The sequence below is a fragment of the Dasypus novemcinctus genome, chromosome 27 (assembly GCF_030445035.2).
Source record: "Dasypus novemcinctus isolate mDasNov1 chromosome 27, mDasNov1.1.hap2, whole genome shotgun sequence".
Lineage (NCBI taxonomy): Eukaryota > Metazoa > Chordata > Mammalia > Cingulata > Dasypodidae > Dasypus > Dasypus novemcinctus.
Genome location: NC_080699.1, coordinates 2261114 through 2280662, shown reverse-complemented (window position 1 = coordinate 2280662; position 19549 = coordinate 2261114). Strand labels below are relative to the sequence as shown.

At 40.2% G+C, this 19549-nt stretch overlaps 2 protein-coding genes across 4 annotated transcripts in view; one reads left to right on the top strand and one right to left on the bottom strand.

Annotated features, from left to right (window-relative positions):
- The window catches only part of CEP57 (centrosomal protein 57), a 43430-nt gene extending 42955 nt beyond the window's left edge, over positions 1-475 (bottom strand). For both annotated transcript variants that reach the window (XM_058289025.2, XM_058289026.2), the window contains exon 1: positions 202-475. In XM_058289025.2, coding sequence (XP_058145008.1) covers positions 202-246 — 45 coding nt within the window. In that variant the 5' untranslated portion in view covers positions 247-475. The remainder of the gene's footprint in view (positions 1-201) is intronic.
- Positions 476-1215: 740 nt separating this feature from the next.
- FAM76B (family with sequence similarity 76 member B) lies at positions 1216-18250 on the top strand. Of its 2 annotated transcripts, none has more exons than XM_004463685.5 (10): positions 1216-1359; positions 2130-2194; positions 3050-3104; positions 4088-4243; positions 5350-5540; positions 8065-8112; positions 8301-8381; positions 9016-9151; positions 11625-11726; positions 15625-18250. In XM_004463685.5, the coding sequence occupies exons 1-10, from the start codon at positions 1273-1275 to the stop codon at positions 15712-15714; spliced, it is 1011 nt and encodes a 336-aa protein (XP_004463742.1). In that variant the 5' UTR covers positions 1216-1272; the 3' UTR covers positions 15715-18250. The 2 variants fall into 2 exon arrangements, with proteins under 2 accessions (XP_004463742.1, XP_004463743.1); XM_004463686.5 differs by having other exon boundaries at positions 1233-1359; positions 9019-9151.
- Positions 18251-19549: the final 1299 nt, after the last annotated feature.

The following is a 19549-nucleotide window of genomic DNA, read 5'->3' as shown; positions in this document are numbered from 1 at the left end:
CCTGGGCGGCCGGGCCCAGCGGCGGGCGCTTCCCCGGCAGCCGCGGGGGCAGCTCAGGGACGCAGGGAAGAGGGGCAGCGCCCGTCCCCGCGTCCCTCGGGAGGGCGAGAGGCAGGGCCGGCAGACTCGAAAGCGGGAGAAATGCCCAGAGGCGCCAGGCAGGGCCGCGCTGGCGGCGCTCCGCCGTCCACCGCTCCTTACCGAGAACTGCGAGCCAGAAGCCGCGGACACCGACGCCGCCGCCATCTTCCTCCAGCCCAGCAGGCCTCCGCAGCTCCGGGGCGGTCTGCGCGCCCGTGCTCCTCTTCAAGATCTGCGAGCCGCCCGCCAGGGGCGACCCCAAGCCCAGCCCCTGATGGAAAGGGCGAGGGTGCAGGTGCCAGGTCCAGAAAGCCCTGCCACACACCCCCGGGACCGCCACACTCAGGGCTCACGCCGACAGGCCGACGCGTGCAGACGGGCGCCTCGGAGAGCCAATCAGAAACGCGGACGCCTTCCGGTAGTTGGCGAGAGCCCGCCCCTTCCGCCGGTGACGTCACAAGGTAGCGCGTAACGGAAACGGCCGAGGCTATACCACTGGGGCTGTGGGGGCCGCTGCCAGGGGCGAGCCTTCCCAAGGAGGCGCCGTGGGCCAGTCGACGCTGTCGTCTTGCGTGGCAATGGAGTCGCATGACCGAAATAGGGTGAAAACCACACGCCATCGCTGCCTGCGGCGTAAGGCCGGAGCGGGCGTGGGCCAGGCCTGGGGCCGCCGCTCCAGGGGAAGGCTTACCTTTTGGCCAATAGCAGGGCGGGCTGGGCGGGGCTAGCGCTTGGCCCAATGGCGGCTGAGGGGGTGCGGACGCGGGGCGGGGCGCCAGCCTGAGGCCCGCGGCCGCCCAATGGGGCGCGGAGCGCCGGGCCGGGCCGGGCCGCGGGGCGCGGCGGCTCCGAGCGGCTTTCGCGCGCGGGGAGCGCCGGGCTGCCATTGGCCGCGCCGCCGCCTTTGTGGGCGCGCTGCGCCGCGGCCCGGGGGCGGGGCGGCGCGCGCATGACGTGCGGCCGCGGCGGCCAATCGCGGCGGGGCGGGCGGCGAGGAGGAAGCGGGCCGCGGCCGGGCGCAGCGACTCTCGGCCGCGTCTCCCTCCGCCGGCGCGGGCCTAGCGGGCGAGCCCGGCGGCGCTGCCGGCGGCGGAAGTGCGGGCGGGGGGAGGCGGCGGCCGGCGGGCCGGGGCTCCGGCGGCGAGGCCCGGAGGGCGCCGGGCGGGGCGCGGGGCGGAGGCCGGGCGCAGGATGGCGGCCTCGGCCCTGTACGCCTGCACCAAGTGCACCCAGCGCTATCCCTTCGAGGAGCTCTCCCAGGGGCAGCAGCTCTGCAAGGTCCGTGGGCGCGGGCGCGGGCGCGGGCGCCGGGCGGGCGGGCGGGCGGCCTCGGCCGGGCCCTGCAACCCTGCTCTCTTGCTCGGCGCCGGCGGCATGGGGGGTCCGGAGCCTCGCCTCCCGAGGGCCTGGACGTCAGCCCGGAAAGACCCCTGAGCAGGAGGCAGAAAATTGTTCTCCTGCGGGCGGCGCCGGGGGTCTTAGGGGTGGGGCTGAGTGAGGCAGCCACCTGTCTGTGCCGCAGAGCCCCTGGGATGGAGATGTTTTCATCTCGATGTTCCGCCTGGTCTGTCCTCTCCTTCCACCTGGAGGCAGGGGACAGTTTTTGCACTTTCTCGCTAGGAATCCGAAGCCGCAGAGCTGATGGCATCCTTCTTCCCTGTCCAGGAAAGCGAAGCGGCTGGCTTGGGAGCAGAATGCTCTATGATTTGGAGCTCCTTCCATCCCCTTAAAGCCGGGATGCTGTCTGTGAGCAACGGTGCAAAATAAGTAGTTTCACGTTTAACCAGTCCTTGAAATCGGCCCTGACAGCTTTCCTAATTTAACTGTAATACACCCCACAACTAATTAAGACAAAGACACCTGTCCCTTCCCTTAGGAATTACATTGTAATTGGCCATTTACATGATAAATCCCTCAATTGCCTACCTTAGAAGACAGGTTTTTATTGATGTTTTAAACATAGACTAGGCTGGGTAATAATTTTCTACCAGAAAAGTGAGATTTGGGACTTTGAGAAAGATGTTGACTAATGTATTGTTTTATTACAGGAATGTCGGATTGCACATCCTATTGTAAAATGTACTTACTGCAGATCAGAATTTCAACAAGAGAGGTTTGTATTTTTTAACAGTTTTGATTGTTAAAGACAAAGCATTGTCTCTAAGGCATACTTGGAAATGGTAATCTTGTATACATAATAAAATATTTTTAAAAATGGTTTAGCTTCTTAAATTTTAAGGTGTAAACCTAATACGTGGTGGGAGAGAACGTTCACAAAAACAATTATTATTTTTACAAGTACACTTTAGTTGACACATAAGGGAATAAGGATTAAATTACTGCCTAAAAAATATGCAGCCTTGCAAATGAAAATGCAGATTTAAACAGTTGCTATAAACTACTTAAAAAAAGAAAAGGTTAAGCCTTAGTGCTGACACGGGTCTGAGGAACGGTCTCGGCGTTACCGGTACCATCCTTCCAGGAGTGGGAGCTGGTAACTTGTTACTGGCGGAAGAGCGGTGCGTGCTTGTTAACAGGGCATCCCCATTCTGAGAACACATACCAGAAAGTAGCCTCAAAGAAGAACAAGTTTCTACTAAGTAGGAACAGACGTCAGCTGAGTGGAGCATGGCTCAGTGGAAGGTTCAAAAGGAAGCCACTGAGATGTAGTGCTGTGCAGTAGTGCTCTGTAGTGATGGCAAGTGTGAAGATTTTAGAGCTAGATAGATGTTGGGGTTTCTTGTTTTGTTTCTTTTACAAAAAAGTATAAAAACTTATGTTATTTTAGTAGTTCAGTAGTAATTTAGAAGAGAAGTAAATTAGATTTGTATTAAAAGGAAAAGTCAGTATATATTAGAGCAATTTTCATTGCTGCAAATCTTTGACTCCTCCATTTACTTGAGTTGAATATTGGGCTAATTATCTCAGAAAGCTACATAAATTTCATTATATACAATTTCCTTTTCAGCAAAACTAACACAATTTGTAAGAAGTGTGCTCAAAATGTGAAGCAATTTGGGACGGTAAGTATGTTTATGTTTATTCTGTGTTACTGTTACTTATCAGTTAACATTTTTCACATAGATCTGCCTCCTAAAAAATACATATTGCTGTACTCTTAAACGTTTCAACCAAAATATTTTGTGAAAGAGATTTTCTGGTGATAGCTTGATAAGGAGATAGCGGAAAGTAAAATCAATGGAATGATTACAAGGTTTATAAATGTTCAGTTTCAGAGTGAAACTAATAAAGTAACTTTTCCTTTAAAGAGTCAGATATAGCAAACTCCTATTATCAAAAGCCTGATTATCCATAAAGCTGGCATAAAAATTCTCCCCCTCTGAAGAATCTTTATTTTGATGTAATTCACATATTCACAATAGTCACAACACTATGCTAGTATACATTCTCTCTTAGGTCTACCTGTACATTACAATGATCATTGGTTAAATGCTGGCCTTAAGAGTCTATAAAATCCAGAATTGTCTTTTGAATATCAAAGAATATCAAGGTATGTTTGTTATAGATTGTGTTGAATATGCTCTGTTGTCATTTTTTAATAAATTTACCCATAGTTTATATTCTTTGCATCTAGTGAAAAGCTAATATATTTGTGAATAAGTGATATGGAGTAAAGCTAACCAGGATATTAAATTAGTAGAAGTTCATTCTTCCCAAGTCTTTCAATCTTTGAGATCTTTTTTGTGTAAAGCTTTTGTATAACATACTATACAAATCATAAATACGTTTCTTGTGATTGTATTTAAATATCCCAAGAGTAGAGTCAGTTCATGGCCCTCAAAATAAAATATTAGTTGAATGGATAGAAACGTGAAAAATCTTATTGAATATGTCAGGGCAACATACATGACAGAAAACAGGATTTTTTGCTATTGGTTTCCTTAATCCCAGAAATATATCTCTGGCATTGTGCTTGTTTTATGCAGAAAAGTTATAGTTTTTTTTTTTAATGTATCAATTAGAGCATTGTATATCTCTTTTTCAGCCCAAACCTTGTCAGTACTGTAACATAATCGCAGCGTTTATTGGCACCAAGTGTCAACGTTGTACAAATTCAGAAAAAAAATATGGACCACCTCAGACCTGTGAACAGTGCAAACAGCAGTGTGCTTTTGATCGGAAGGAGGAAGGAAGAAGAAAGGTATGTTTTATTTATGGTAAGGTATCTTCTAGAACTTAACTACCAAACAAGTTGGAAGTTGTTATAATTAATAAATCACTGAGACATGATCTGTCCTTTGGGTCCCTGAAAAAGTGGGAGATGAAAGTGCAGGAAAAGTGTGCTTTCTCCTTATTTATAAGCAGATTCACATTGGTCAGTTGGAATTACTATACCTCAAAAAAATATTCTGTACTATTCTGTTATCCCCATAAGGTTTGAATTTCTGTTGTTAAATAAATCCTTCCAGCCACTCACCTTTTGATGGTTATATGATGTTGCTGCTATGAAGAACTAGTTGATGGCACATTAGCACATGTAATTCAAATTTACTCCTGTGCCTTTTGATTCAGGCTTCGTATTTGGAACCACTGTTCATTTTTGTTGCCTCCAGTGGCTTAGTCAGCATGTGGGTGTGTCACACCCGGGGCCGGCGTGCTGATTAGCAGGCACACAAGCCGCCTGTCGTCCCCCCGTTTCAGTCAACATGGAGGCTGGCCCTCTCTTTGAAGGGCTTCCCTAGTCCCCCCAAAGCAACGTAAACGTCGTACCCTAGTGTAAGACATAGTCCTCCAGGACTTCTTGTATGAACAAATTGAAGACAAATACTGAATTTTGTTTTTATAGGTTTAGTCTTTATTTTGGAAAGAAGTCTCCCTCTCCCCTTACATACATCTCCTTTTTTTCTATGAATTTGTTGTCTTTACAGTAGTAAAACGTTGTATCATTTTAGTAATTACATAGTAATTTAAGAATTCAGTGTAGTGCTTAGATAAGATTCTTTTGAGGTATATCGTCAATTTATGCTTATTTTCCTGTAGTAAGAAAAACGGTAATATATTTCTTATATCCAAATTAAAAATTCCTGAAAGTAACAGGAAGTCCAAATATCATCCTTACCAATGGTATGATCCTCCAAACAAGCATATTCCCAAGTTTCAGAAAAGTCTGGTTTTACTTCCATTTTGCAAAGGCAGTGTGCATGTGTATGAGTGAAATAGAGTTGGAAGCTGAACAGTTTAACTCACCTGATTTTATTAGCGTCAGTTTAAGTATTTTTAGTCTAATAGAGACATTTTTCTTAAAAGGTCGATGGGAAGTTGTTATGCTGGCTGTGTACTTTATCATACAAGAGGGTTTTACAGAAGACGAAAGAGCAGAGGAAGAGCCTGGGGTCGTCCCATTCCAACTCCTCCTCTTCGTCTCTTCCCGAGAAAGACCAGCCTCACCCGAAGCACCATCACCACCACCACCACCGCCACAGCAGTGGCCATCACAGGTGAGTCCTGGCGAGCCGTGTTTGCTGAGATCTCCCTGGCATTTTAGTGCTACATGTTGCAAATACTGGCTGCACGCTAGTCCAGTTTCCATTATACACGGTAAGCTGCTCGTATGTCTAAGATGGTTTCACCACTTTACTCAGTGCATAAAGTTAAAACCTTGAGTGAGTTCAAGCTGTTTACCATAATAATAAAGATAGGACATTTAGGGAATTACTATTTAAAATTATCTTATCTTGAAGTCAAAAGATAGATACATCTGTTAATTAACACCTCATTGATTTACATTACCAGGAGCCTCAATACTCTTTCTTCAAGCATTTTTAGGCTTTTATTTTTAAAAACTGATTTACTTTCATTATCATTAATTTGTTTCAGTAAAAACAAAAACCAGTGACAAATACACTTTGATCCTTTGAATAACAGAATATAGCTCTATCTTTTGTGACAAAGGTAGAAGCATTCTCAATCAGAATATTTCAAACAGTGGCACTCTCTTAAGTCACATAGATAAGAACGCTATTCATATATAGACAACTTCTTGATTCTTAAAGTGCATTAGAGAAGGCATATAATGGTGATATCTTAACTTTTTATGTGTATAGTGTAAAAGGATTTTTCAGTGTCATTTTAGTCTTCATGGAAATCAAGAACATAAAGCACCAGAGAATTCAACTGGGGAAAATTCAATTTTTCAGAATTCATTCTTTTTTCTGAAATTTCTTTATTTTTAAACTCCTGGATAGTTATTTAAAGCATAGTTCCATTTTTAGAAACCCAATTTGCCTACCACTTAGAGACACACAGTAATGTTTTTGAAATGTAATATGTTTGTTTTATTAACAAGATCTGATTCTAAATAGTAAGCAAGCACATATTAGATTATGGGGCTTTATAGCGGCACTGATAATTGTATGTTCCTTTCTTTAGTTCAGTAGATTAGAACTGTTACAAGGAAGATGAATATTATATTGTGATACATAGTGATTGGAAGAAAAAAAACTAGGCTCAAATTGGATCCAAGAATGGCCAGTCCTCAGGAAGCTAAGATTAGAATTCCAAGTGTTTTGGATAAATCATTTTTACAATGATTGTTCTCACATTAAGATCTACAGAGTGCTATTAATCCATGTATAATTATATGATTTGCTAATGTTTATAATGAAATTTGCGAGTGAAACAAAAGGGCAGTTGAATTCTTCAGTAGGGTCTCCACTCACTGTCACAAGTGAAGAATAACTCAGGGTGATGTAATTACAACTGCTGTTTCCCTAAGGAGGTATTTCTTCATAGCTGATTCTTGAGAACATGATCTATTTTCACTTTTTTTTTTTTTTTTTTCAAGGAAGTACTGGGCATTGAACCCAGGTCCCTGTATGTGGGAAGCAGGTGCTTAGCCACTTGAGCTACATCAGCTTCCCAGAACTATTTTTACTTTTGCCTTAAAACTTCCACAGCTGAAACAGTAGTAAATAACATGCACTCATAAATACAAATAGCTAAATTATATATAAAGGTTTTAAGGTGCTACCATATAAATATATGTAATTCATTTAATTCTTATATTTCTGTGAGATAACATATGTTATGCATATTATATGCATATATGCATTATACCCATTTTATAGGCAGGGGAATGGAGACTCGGATGTTAAATGACTTGTACAAGGCCTTCCAACATCTTATAACTATATGCTTGTATGCCTTCTATTTTGACCACAGCTTAGTTAAGACATACTTGGAGGAAATTCTAAATTGTGTAGCCACCTGTTGTCTGGTACATGGGATGTACTCAGTACATGTTGAGTGACGAAACTATGGGCTCATGAAGGATTAGCTAATGTGCAAGTAAAGTAGAAAAAATGTAGACTTCAAGTGGTTATTAGTAGTATGGTATAATGCAAAAGAAGTAGTATTATAGTATTAATTATCAGCAAAAGTATAGTCCGTGGTTATGGCAGAGTTTCTCAGTATTTTCAGCTTTATTTTTCTAGAGGACTGAATAAAGAAAGATACAGAGAGTCCTTAGGAAAACTAGAAGAGAGACAAAGAAATAAGATATTTCCTGATTCAACTTGGCACACTAAATCTGAGCGACTTGAGTTATGCCAAAAGAAGAGTTTTCATTTAGGATTAGTAGGAAAGCCTTAAATTAGCACACAGCATCTTTTGTCTGTCTATTATGATTTCCAAACTTTATAATTATAGAACTCTTTTGTGGTGGTTTCACGCTTATATACCCCGATCTTTAGTAAGATATTAAATTGAATCATGCAGGGCCTGATTAAAAAGAAAATCTAGTCTCTGTCGTCATACCTTTCTTAAATGTCTTAAGATGGCTAATAGTCCTTTGGTTAGAATTTATCTCATCAGAATGTAATTCATTCAATATATTTTACCTCAGACTGAAAACTGAGCTAAAGATTATAAACTATTTAATTTGATTCCATTGAGAAAGAGTGCTGTTATATGCTGCTATCTTAACCAAATGTTGTTATTAGGTGTTATTTATATATTTTTCAGAATCAGCAACCTGAGTCCAGAACAAGAGCAGGGGCTGTGGAAACAAAGGTAAATATGTTAACTTGTTTTTTTAAGTGTTTTGAAATGTACTTTTTAAAATCTGACATCCCTTTAACTTTGTTACTTAGTATTTTAAAATATCTCTGTTGCTCAGTATTTTAGGGAAGAACAATAACTCATCATTTGGTACCTCTGCCTTTTTTACTCTAATTATTTTTACTAATGTTTGGTTTCAGCCATAAATCCTCTGCAGCAATTCAGAATGAAACTCCAAAGAAAAAACCCAAATTGGAATCTAAGCCATCCAATGGAGATAGGTAAAAATGAATTCCTTTAGTGTTATGAAAATTCAGCAGCTGATTGATGGCCAGTTATTACTAGATAAAAGAAACATGTATCTTCTACATTGACTTCTTGGGTCACCTCAGAGAATAAACAAGATTAGTTTAACATTTAACTTAATTTTGGCAATAAGAAAGTGGCACTGAACTATGTTGTACTATTAGGGGAATAAATTTGGGTTGGAAAAAAGAAAAACTGAATAGAGAACATTTTCTATATCTTAATTGTCCTACAGAGAAACACATATCTAGGTGTGATATTTTACATTGACCTGCTTGGAAAGTGTTTTTAGATTTGAAATGTGAGCGTGACTTTGTTTTAGTTCATTAGCCAGAAGTTTGCTGATGTTACTGTACAAATTGGCTGCCTATTGCTTTACGCTAGAAGTATTGACCCCCTAAAAGCTAATACTGAATTATATTTCTGCAGGTGTATGTAATGTGTGCCATTAGTAAGGTAATTTGCCAGTTGCATCCATTTCTGTCAGGTACATATTTTTTTGCATTAGCCTTAAGGATGTTTGTGGAATTGTCTAATTTATGCAATTTGAACACCTGCTAATCATCCTTCTACTTCATTTAACTGTGTTTTACTTTTTTTCTTTTTTAGTAGCTCTATAAATCAGTCAGCAGATAGTGGGGGAACAGACAATTTTGTCCTTATAAGTCAACTGAAAGAAGAAGTGATGTCACTTAAGCGTCTCTTGCAGCAAAGAGACCAGACCATTTTAGAAAAAGATAAAAAGGTGAGAACATGGTTCACTGAAACTTGGTAAGATTTACTTCTTGGCTATTGCTTCATAATTTACAAATATCATTAGACTTCCTTTAATGATTTGGTTATGTTTGTTATGTATGATTCTTATAAGACACATTACAAAAGCCCAAATTTGAGTCTAGTGGATATAGGTGAAAGTGTCTTTTCTGAATTTTAGTTGTAAGAATTTGAACATTAATTAGTTTTCAGTAACCGTAGAATTTTGAAACTGAGATACGAATGGAATATTGCATGAACTCTTACGATGTAAGAAAGTAATTGAATACTGATGTTTATTGATTTCAACCCAAGTCAGTAACGGGTGAAAAGCAACACTATGTAGTTAGATCAAGAGGGCTATCAGAAGTTTGTTGCCCATTTAATGAAAAGAGGAGTGTTAACAGAAGTATGGATCGTCTCATGCCACAGATGAGGGAAGCGTAGGGGCAAGCATGGGGCGGCAGCCAGCGTCGATGCCATTCAGCCACACGTTGGCGCAGGCCCGGGATCTGGCAGCACTGACGCAGGAGCGTTGGGACCGTCTCCCGGGTGGCTGGGTGGTTGGGAGGTGCCAGGCGCTTCCTCCTCGCTCCTGGGCGCGCTGCCGTTGCTTCTGCTTGCCGCCTCTGGGAAGGACTGACTGCTCATTGTCACGAGGCCCGCAGGCCGCCTCGTCCCAGCCGAGCCTCTCCCCAGCATCTCTTCCTTTAAGGTTAGAAACGGCGCTTATGAAACGGCCCGTCGCAGTGCTGGGGCCTGCACTGGCTCCGAGGCCTGGCATTCAGGGGCTTGCGTGTTCCCACCCACACTCGTGGCTATGGGTTGAAGCTTATTTTAATCCACCTGCACCTTACTCCCAGCAAATTCAGTATGTAAACATTAGGATTGACACAGAAGATAAAAATGTATGGCTACAGGTATCTTATTTTTTATGGTTCTTTTGGACTAACAGCAGGATTTTTAAAATTAAACTTTTATGGAAATTTGTTCTTTACTCCTCTTTTAGAGAGGCTTTTATTGCATAAAGCCAAGTATATCTGCATTTGCCTGGATTCAGTAAAAATATAAATTTGCTGCAAAATGATGATTTTAAAACCACGTAGTAATTAGTTGTGGAATATTGGCTGTTTTTTAGGTTTCTATATTAATACAGTTAGTTGAAAGTTTTCTGCTTTTGTTGTGTCCCTTTAAAAAAAAAAAGCAAAAAACCACTTATGGGGATTGAAGTTAGTGATTATGAATGATTAAGAGGAAAATAATAAGCCTGATAGAGCTATCCACTTGCAACTTTTTCTTCTAAAGTAAGTCTGAAACAGTAGATTTTCCTGAGTGTTTCACAGCAGTTGAGTGACTTCTAAAACCAGGCATCATACCAGCTTATGAGGGTACACAGATGCATAAACAAGGAAGACACGACCCTAACTTTGCAGAAGCTCACAGTCTAGAGGCTGCATACCCTGTGGGAATAGCACTATCTTATTTGAGCTGCTGCACATTGGCATTTCAGAACAGGAATTCCTTTGTAATATAGAAAGCTAGGAGAGAGAAGTCAGCTATTCTTTGAATTTCATTTGAGAAAGGCTTTTATTCAGAAAGTTTCTCTCTTGCCCTTGTACATCTTTCAGTTTACTATCTGTTAAGTTTTTAGAAAAAAGAACACTTTAAAGTTTACAGAATGAAAACCATTTAAAGTAATATGAGGCTTCTGTATGTTTCTGGTAGTGAAATTATGTAATGCCATCCCTAATTTTAGTTTAAAGTCATGAGATTTTTTACTTTTATGTTTGAAAAAATTAATGTGGCCCTTTTTTTGCTTTCTGGAACTGCTTTTTTTTTTATTTGTCAGATTTAGCCCCAATTTAAAATTAACCCCATTTCCTTTCACATTACACATTATTGTACTTCTGTGCTTTGTTCTCCATTTTTACTTCAAGTCTTAGGTGGTAATGGGAACATAATCCTAGGCATAAATTGTAAAATAAATAAAATACAGCTCTTGGTTAATAAAACCATTCCTCTTTATACTTGCCCAGTATGAATTTTTTCCTTATTATTGAAATATTATTTTAACCTGAAACCAATTTTACTTATTTTATGTTAATATGAAGCACATTTTAATTGGGGGCATTTTCCAATGTATTAACATTGAGGCTTTCCTGTTGGGACTTCAGTTGCCAAACTTTTTGTCCAGGAAAGCCCCTTAAAAAAAAAATAAAAGGGCAGTTATACTGTTGGTCAGATACTATCATAACACCAAAATTATACTATATTAAAATAGGTATAATTCATCGAAGAGAAAACCAGTTCTCACTGGGGGAGGATGTAGCTCCGTGGTTGAGCACCTGCTTCCCATGTATGAGGTCCTGGGTTCATTCCCCAGTACCTTCTAAAAAAAAAAAAGGTCTGTGTTTCTGTGTTTTCTGTGTGTGTATATATATGTATTTTCTTCTTTAATTCCTCAGTTAACTGAACTAAAGGCAGATTTTCAGTACCAAGAGTCAAATTTGAGAACAAAGATGAATAGTATGGAAAAAGCTCACAAAGAAACAGTGGAACAACTACAGGTAAGTGCTAAGCTTTAAGCCAACTGAGTGTTGGGCACGGAGGGCTACTGGTTAACAGCCCTCACTGAATCAGACAGTATTGCTATCCCTCTTGTGTGGGAGGCATTACATGTATTTGTTTAAACTGCATTTCTGCATTTTCACCTTTGAGATTTTGACTTTATAATGGTTTTTAGTTTTGATCCCATTAAAAGTTATTGTTTGGAATCACATGAAAAGTGATTTAGTACATTAATTCTGGAAACTTTACCCTAAACCCCCAAATGGGGTTTTCAGAGGAGGGATAGAAACCCTTGGAGTATGGTGAATTGATACAGGACCGAAAACAAAAAATTGAAAGTTGGATTCATGCAGACAAGGCCGTTAGTTCCTCCCTGACCCTGGAAAGGAGGTAGGAATACAAAAGCTTCCCAGTTCTCAAGAACCTTGAGCAGATGGGAAGTGTATGCTGCATGCAGTGATACAGGCGGACGGCACACGTTAACCTTTGAACTGGACTTGCAAAGTGCCCAGCAGGAATTGGCTGTCTGCAGGGCAGGAAGCCTAGTGCTCCACCTGGACGTCGGGGCTGGGGAGGATACGGACGCTGAGAGTCCCACAGTCACACAGGGAGTACTTCCTGCAGCCTGGCCCAGAGATGGGAGCACCCAGCGCGGATGCAGCCTTCTTCTTACCTCGGCTGTGTGCATGTCAAGATCAGACCACGCCTGATTAGAGGCAGGTTCCGCCTGATGGGCACATTCTGACACTTTTAGAATTAATGTGTGGGTCACAGGATCTTTAAGTCTTGAAGGCAGAGAAGAAGCCGGCACGTGGGTGTCAGGCTTTGACAGGAGGGAACAGCTCAGGAAAGGAGATAGTGACTCTGCCCTGGATTTTACCATTGCAGCATCGGGATATTTGCTTTTTCTGTCTTTTGGTTTTGTATTGTTCATACTTCTTTGCAAGTAGCTTAAATTGAGGAAGACTGATACATGGATTTAGGAGCTTGCTGAAATTGGCGGTAGCGATCGCCTTGTGTTAACCCTGACCTTACTGTAAGAAAGAACTCTCCCGAGGAGCCGCCACAGGGCCGGAGCAAGCAGGCATCAGGGGGTTCCTTAGGGGGCGCGGGTCCTGGGGGTGCCCGTCTGCCCTGTGGCAGAGACTGCCCACATCATGTGGACTTGCATGTGAATTATCTTTAGTTTATGATATTCTTCCTTTTACTATTCAGTTTTTAATGCCAAATGACTAAGAACAAAGTATTCTACAGGATGATGCCCGATTTAATGAGATAAAATAAAAACTCGGGAGTAAATCCAGAATGAGATAAGAGAAAAAACTGCAGGCAATACATAATATGATTTAAACTTAAACTTGCTAATTCCCACTGTTTAAAAGAGCAGGGGTTTTGTTTTTCTATTTGTTTTCAGTCACAGTTGTAAGCACACAGAAACGTCTCTTTAATACCGCAGCCTAATTGAAGTCTTTTTTTTTTAAAGATTCATTTTTTATTTCTCTCCCCGCCCCCCCCCCTCCACCCCAGTTGTTTGCTCCCTGTGTCCATTCGCTGTGTGTTCTTCTATGTCCACTTGCATTCTTGTCAGGGGCATCAGGAATCTGTGTCTCTTTTTGTTGTTGTTGCGGCATCTCGCTGTGTCAGCTCTCCATGTGTGCTTTGCCACTCCTGGGTGGGCTGTGCTTTTTTCGCACGGGGCGCACTCCTTACACATGGCAGCACTGTGCGTGGGCCAGCTCACCACATAGGCCAAGAGGCCCTGGGTACTGAACCCTGGACATCCTGTATGGTAGGTGGACGCTCTTTCAGTTGAGCCACAGCCGCTTCCCCCTAATTGAAGTCTTAAGCCCACCTCTTTGGGAGCTGAAATTTCATATAATCCAGTAGTAACTAATCTTTATATAGAAGTTTGGCACTTTTGGGGTGATTTTACATGTATTATCTTGTTCTTTACAGTAACTCTGAGTTGTAAGGTGTCCCTATCTTACAGATGCAGCTGTGGTCATACCGCTAGGACGTGGTGACCTGAGACTGACATGTTCTGATGCAGGCCTGCCCCGCTGCCCCGCCTCCCCAGCTTTCATCCGTTGTTTCCTTTTTATCACACCGTGTCCCTTTATGTCTGTGTGCTGCGTCCATGCTGCCCTCTTTTCACCATGTTCCTTTTAGCAACTGGTGTACTAGTAGGGTTTTCTCCTTACATCAGTAAATATAGTTAGCTGTATTTCTGTATAATTACAGAAGTAAACCCTGCCATAGAAAATTTACCTTGCTAATAGCTCTGAAAACATTGTTTCTTAATGGTGCTTGAGGAAAGATAATTTGGTGACTCACTTTTAAATGTTTTGCTATGTCAATATAAACATTTTTATATAAATGTATTAATAACCTGATCCCTGTGGAGTTGCTTTGAGGTAAATTTGCAGGAATACCCTTTTTCAATGCTCTTCATTAACTTGTATTTAAAATTTCTGTTTCTTAAGTTTTCATCTTTAGCCAGTGTTAGAAATAACATGCTATATTATTTATAATAGTAGTGATAAATTAAGTGATATTATATTAAATAATAGCAATTAAAAAACCTTTTTTTCACAACATTGACTAAGTCTGCTGATCTCAGCAATAAAATTTAATCAAGAGTGTGCTCACTAAATTCCCATTAATTGCCAGGCATTCTCATTTGATTTGTCCCAAGTTTCTCAAACGGTTTTGTTTTAAAGGATAAAAAACACTTATAAATTCTTGATGGTTTTCTAAGTTTGAAATTGAATTCGAACTTGAAATTGAAACTTCATTAATGCCATTTAATAACTATTGATTAGGGAAACTGTTAATCATGCTGTTGAACATAAAAATGATTGGATTTGCATGTATAAGCTAGTGCTGAGAATACCTGCACTCGGAGGCCATGGTGTTAATTACGAGTCGCAGTGGAGGAAGAGGGGCTTGCTCATTCTTGCACTTGTGTGCACGGGGAGCCTTACCACTGCATGCCCACCCTGGAGGGGTTGCCTAGGACAGCGGGCAGGCCAGCCTTGGGGCTCGCCCTGACGCCCCTGAAACAGGCCTCCGTGTGCTGGCTCAGTGCCAGGTCCTTCCGTGACAGAATGACAGCAGAAACCAAGTGTGAATTGGGTTCAGGTTATTGGCAGCAGGAAATTTTGAATCTTTGCAAATATATTTCAAACTTTCATGAAATTGAAAACTGATCATGTATAACTGCCCAAGTCACACACAAAGCTAGTGCCAAATGACTGTGGCAAATCAACGAAAGAAAATAAAACCAGAAAAGGTGGTTCTGATGGGTGCTTCAGAAGAAAATGATTTGAATATCATTAAACTAAGAGATTTAGAGTTAGGCAAAGTGGTAAATTCTTTGAATGTTTTTTGCAAAATTGACCTTTCATGTTTGTGCTATTAAAAAAAAATCAAACGAGAGACTGCATAGAGTCTGTCGGGAAATAGCTGCCCAAATCAATAACTGATTCATTCTTTGATCTTATTAATTATAAAATATTACTATTTTCATAGTTTTTCATTTGATGTTTGTAAGATAAAGGGCAAAACATTTTTTCCCAGTTTACCCTGAAATTTGGTCCCCTTTTATGGGTGGTTTCACTTTAAGCTGCTGCCTTTGTAAATAGCTGTAGCTTTGGATGATAATTATATTGACATTTTCAAAGGGGGCTGATAAATCTAGAATTTTCCTTCTGTATATCCCATATTAAAGAGATGGTTCTAAGAATTACCAGTCCTTTCATTTGATCTTTTAGTGTTTTAGTGAAATCCTTTGTTATATAAATGAGAAGAACAGTATAAAAATAAGTCGTTTTCTTTAGCATGACTCTTAATATCTCAAACATTATTTTTAATCTCCAGTGTTTTTATTTCCTACAGGCCAAAAACAGAGAACTGCTCAAGCAGGTTGCAGCGCTGTCGAAGGGCAAGAAGTTCGACAAGAGCGGAAGCACACTCACATCTCCTTGAGAGAGGAGTTGCCCACTTAGTATTTCTGTGGAATATGTAGATTTGAAAAAAATTCTGTGAAACCCCTAAATTCTGTGTGGTGGAAAAATATTTTTGCACACCAAATGAATTGGCGTGTTTCCTATTCACTTTTGTAACTGATATACAGCATTTTTTAAGTTGTCAACATTCAAATAAAGCTTCAACTGGTTTGAAGTAACTTTTTAATTATTTGATATCCAGGAACTTTTTGCCAGCAATAGTATTAAAAAGTTTTAAAGGAGTGCATGAGTAGTACTCTTTAAAAAAAAAAAAATGCAACATGCAATAATTGTAAAGTTTTAAGTCAAAGCAGCAGGGTTTCTTTGTTTTATTTTTTGTTTTACACTATGGTAATTTCAGATAAAGTTTCCAATTTAGAAATCCAAAAACTTTTGAACAAGGAATATATTGAACACTGGGTTTTTTGGTAATTGTGTTTTAACTTTACATCAGCGTGAATTTAGAATCATGGTGCTTTTATTAAATGAACTTCAGAGTATATGTAAATATGTTTTTAAAAGTTACATCATTAACATTAGTAAGGATATAGGGATTGTTTATTGTACAGTATCCAAGGTAAAAAGTGTTTTTGTTTTGTACAAACTACTGTAGATTTTTACTTACAAGTGCCTTTTTGCCACCTAATGTTTTTATTTATAGGAATGCTGATCTTTTGTACATAAAGTTTGTTTTAAAATCATGTTTAATAATGTTTGTATATAAGTGTATATGTACAGAAGCCTATTTCAAAAGGAAATCAAAATTGCTAGTAAAATGTTTGAGGTTGCATTAAAAACTAACTGATAATACATATAGGTTTTAGATGATTTTTGTGGTTTGTTTCTGTGTGACGAGGGAAGCGTTGGTCATTGAATTATGTCAAAATACTTCCCCAAAGTTTTAACTTTAAATCACTTCTGATAGAGTAATGTTATTTTTTATGTCCAATGGCTTCATGTTCATATTATGTGAGTTATGTTGTGCTTTATTTTTCTTTTATAAGATTTCTTTAAAATGTATATTTCTACAGTTCCCCATATTTCTTCTTTCCACATATGTGGTTATATAAGTTAATATTTATGTATTCCATACTTAATTTGTAGATTAAGAAATCTAGAAAAATCTAGAAAAAAATTAAATAACTTTTAATCCTATCTGTGATTATCTTTGAATAAATTGGAATCTGCTGTAAGATTCAGGCACTATTTAGAAGAAAACGGTCTCAAAGTTTTAAAACTGTCTATAGGAGGTTCAGGTAGGGTGGATAGTCTGTGAGGTTGTTGACCAAGAAACTGACCCAGTGGTTTTCAGCCTGGGATGGAATCGATCTCCTCCCACTTAACTATTAGCTCAGACTTTAATTCCATTTTAAAGCTTCAGACATGGTTAGATACACTGGTTTGGAGTGAAAGTGCTTCTTCTTTTAGAACTTAACGGGCAAAGATAAATTTGTTTCAGGTAAACTGTTACTAAATTTATCAGTGTTGATAATTTTATTTTTAAACAAGCATTGATTATGAATGTCATAGCAAAGATTTGTCTTTTCCTAAGAAAACAATTCTTTTTAACATGGCGTATACTTCAGTATATTATTATTCATTATAAAGTGATACACATAATTCTTTATCCAATTTGGATATATTATATATAATCTAGGTTAATTTTCTTAAAGTGACAGCAAAAGATCCAATCATCAGACTTGGAAAATTTAAACTGGTTTATTTTTATGAAATCTTTATGTAAAAAACCTTCCTAAATTTAGTATTCTCAGCCAGGCTAGATGCTTTATTAACATGGATTTTAATATTTGCAGGACTTGATAAGTTGGTAAGATAGTATTGCCTTTCTTTCAAATTTATGTTTTATATGCTGGTTTCTCAGACTTTTGTCAATCCATAGCGGTCATTATGGTTTTAAAATAAACTGTAAGAGTTCTTATACCTTGTTGGAACTGCTACAAAAGGCATTTGACACACACACCCTTTTTTTTTTTTTTTTGGTGGGTAGCAGATTGAAAATGGAAAATCAGTCCAAATAAGCTTCTTGTAAATTCCAAGGCTGAAACCTTTAGGGGGTTCATGGTACGAAATCCTCAGTGAATATTCTCTCTTTATTCCATGACCTTGTTTTTGAACTTCAGGTTTTTGAAATTGTATAAGCTAGTAGTTGAGTCCCAGTCCTGGCTCTGTAGTGTATTGACCTAATGAGCTGATATTCCTTAAACGTGGATCTGTAAGGAAATACTGTGGTGTGCTCTATTGTGCTTTTTAGCCTGTTTCAGCTATTAATTAGCATTTGCCAGTGGGGGCATCTTGGCTCAAGTTATTTATGTATTAATAGCCTGTGAATATTGAGTCCTTTTTAGATTGTATTGGTCTAAATATGCATTCTGCGGTGAACCTGTTAAGCTGTTCACATGTATAGCCTATGGAAATACTGTACTTGTACACACCTGTTGACATTTTGTACTTTTTTCTAAATCCAATATTTCACAATAAAAACTTGTTAAAAGCTTTGTATTAGTTTCCTATTGCTGCTTTAGCAGATTTCCACAAATTTAGTGGCTTCAGACAACACAAATTCTTTTACGGTTCCGGAGGTCAGAAGTCCAAGGTCAGTTTCACGGCTGGTGGGCCTGGAGGCCACAGAACATCCGTGTCCTTGCCTGTTCGGCTCCTAGGGTGCGTTCCTCGAATCCTCGGGTAGCAGCCCCCCTCACGCCTTCAGAGCGCTGCTGTGCCTCAGATGGCCTGCTCTCTTCTGTGGTGCCGCCTCCCCGTCCCCCTCTGAGAAGGACGCTTGAGCGTCCACCATTGGGCCACCTGGACAGTCCAGGCCAATCTCCAGAGCCTTAACTTACTCACGTGCCAAGTCCCTTTTCTTGTAGAAGGTGCTGGGACTTGGTGGGGGAGCCATGGAGCCACTACTCAGCCACCCCCACTCCACGCACTCTTTCCCCTTTTCCCCAGTATACAGCCCTAAAACAACAGACGTCAGAGAAAGCGGTTCAGGCCAAACATTAGAAACTGTTCCTATCTGCTCCTTCAGACAGCTTTAGTGGAAGTTATTTTCCTGGAGAGAAAGTACTTTTTTATTGAGTTGTTACTTAAAAGCAACAACAAAATAAATCAAGTGACATATAGTTAAGTTTTTGAAAACCATGAATAGTGCCATTCTGGATGATTTGACAGAATGAAAGTTGAAGACATGGTTCTTTAGTCTGGTTGGAAGAAAAGGAATACGCCGGAAAAAATATTCAGAACTTGCTTACCTTTGGTATTAAAGTGCAATAGAGAGCTAATAGCTTTTAGCAAGGAGTTCCAAGAATTGCAGGAAAGGTTATATAGTGTCAAGTGAGTTGTTTCTCAAACTTTTCCTGAAAGGCTTGCTAAGCCACAGGTCTCCAGGTCTTTCCTGATTGAGTCCGAGATGGGACCCAAGCATTTGTACTTCCAAATTCCCAAGTAATGCTAGTGCTGCCGGCGTAGGCCTGCCCTTCCAGAAGAGTGCTAGAGGTGAAGTCAGGAGTGGGGAAGAGTCGTTGAAGGGATAATGAGAAGGACAACTTATGGGGAAGAACTGGGGAATGAACTTGGAGGGTTATTTAGAACTCCATTTTAAAGGCAGTTGGGTAGAGGTATTTGATTTTGAAAAAGAAGTGACATAGACCAGATAATTTTATACTTTAAAACACTTTACATTTTTCTCCAAATCCACTATCTTAAAAGTGAGGAAGCAGCAGGATGAGGTCTTGTATTAATGTCCTGCCAGTTTCCAAAAAGAATTTGAGATACTTTGGTTTAAGTGACTTGTA

Bases quoted from the DNA above. Each gene is read 5' to 3' on its own strand.
- FAM76B (XM_004463685.5), top strand. From the start codon at position 1,273: ATGGCGGCCTCGGCCCTGTACGCCTGCACCAAGTGCACCCAGCGCTAT. The intron at 8,113-8,300 runs GTAAATATGTTA...GTTTGGTTTCAG, and splicing joins CAGGGGCTGTGGAAACAAAG to CCATAAATCCTCTGCAGCAA. The intron at 9,152-11,624 runs GTGAGAACATGG...TTAATTCCTCAG, and splicing joins TTTTAGAAAAAGATAAAAAG to TTAACTGAACTAAAGGCAGA.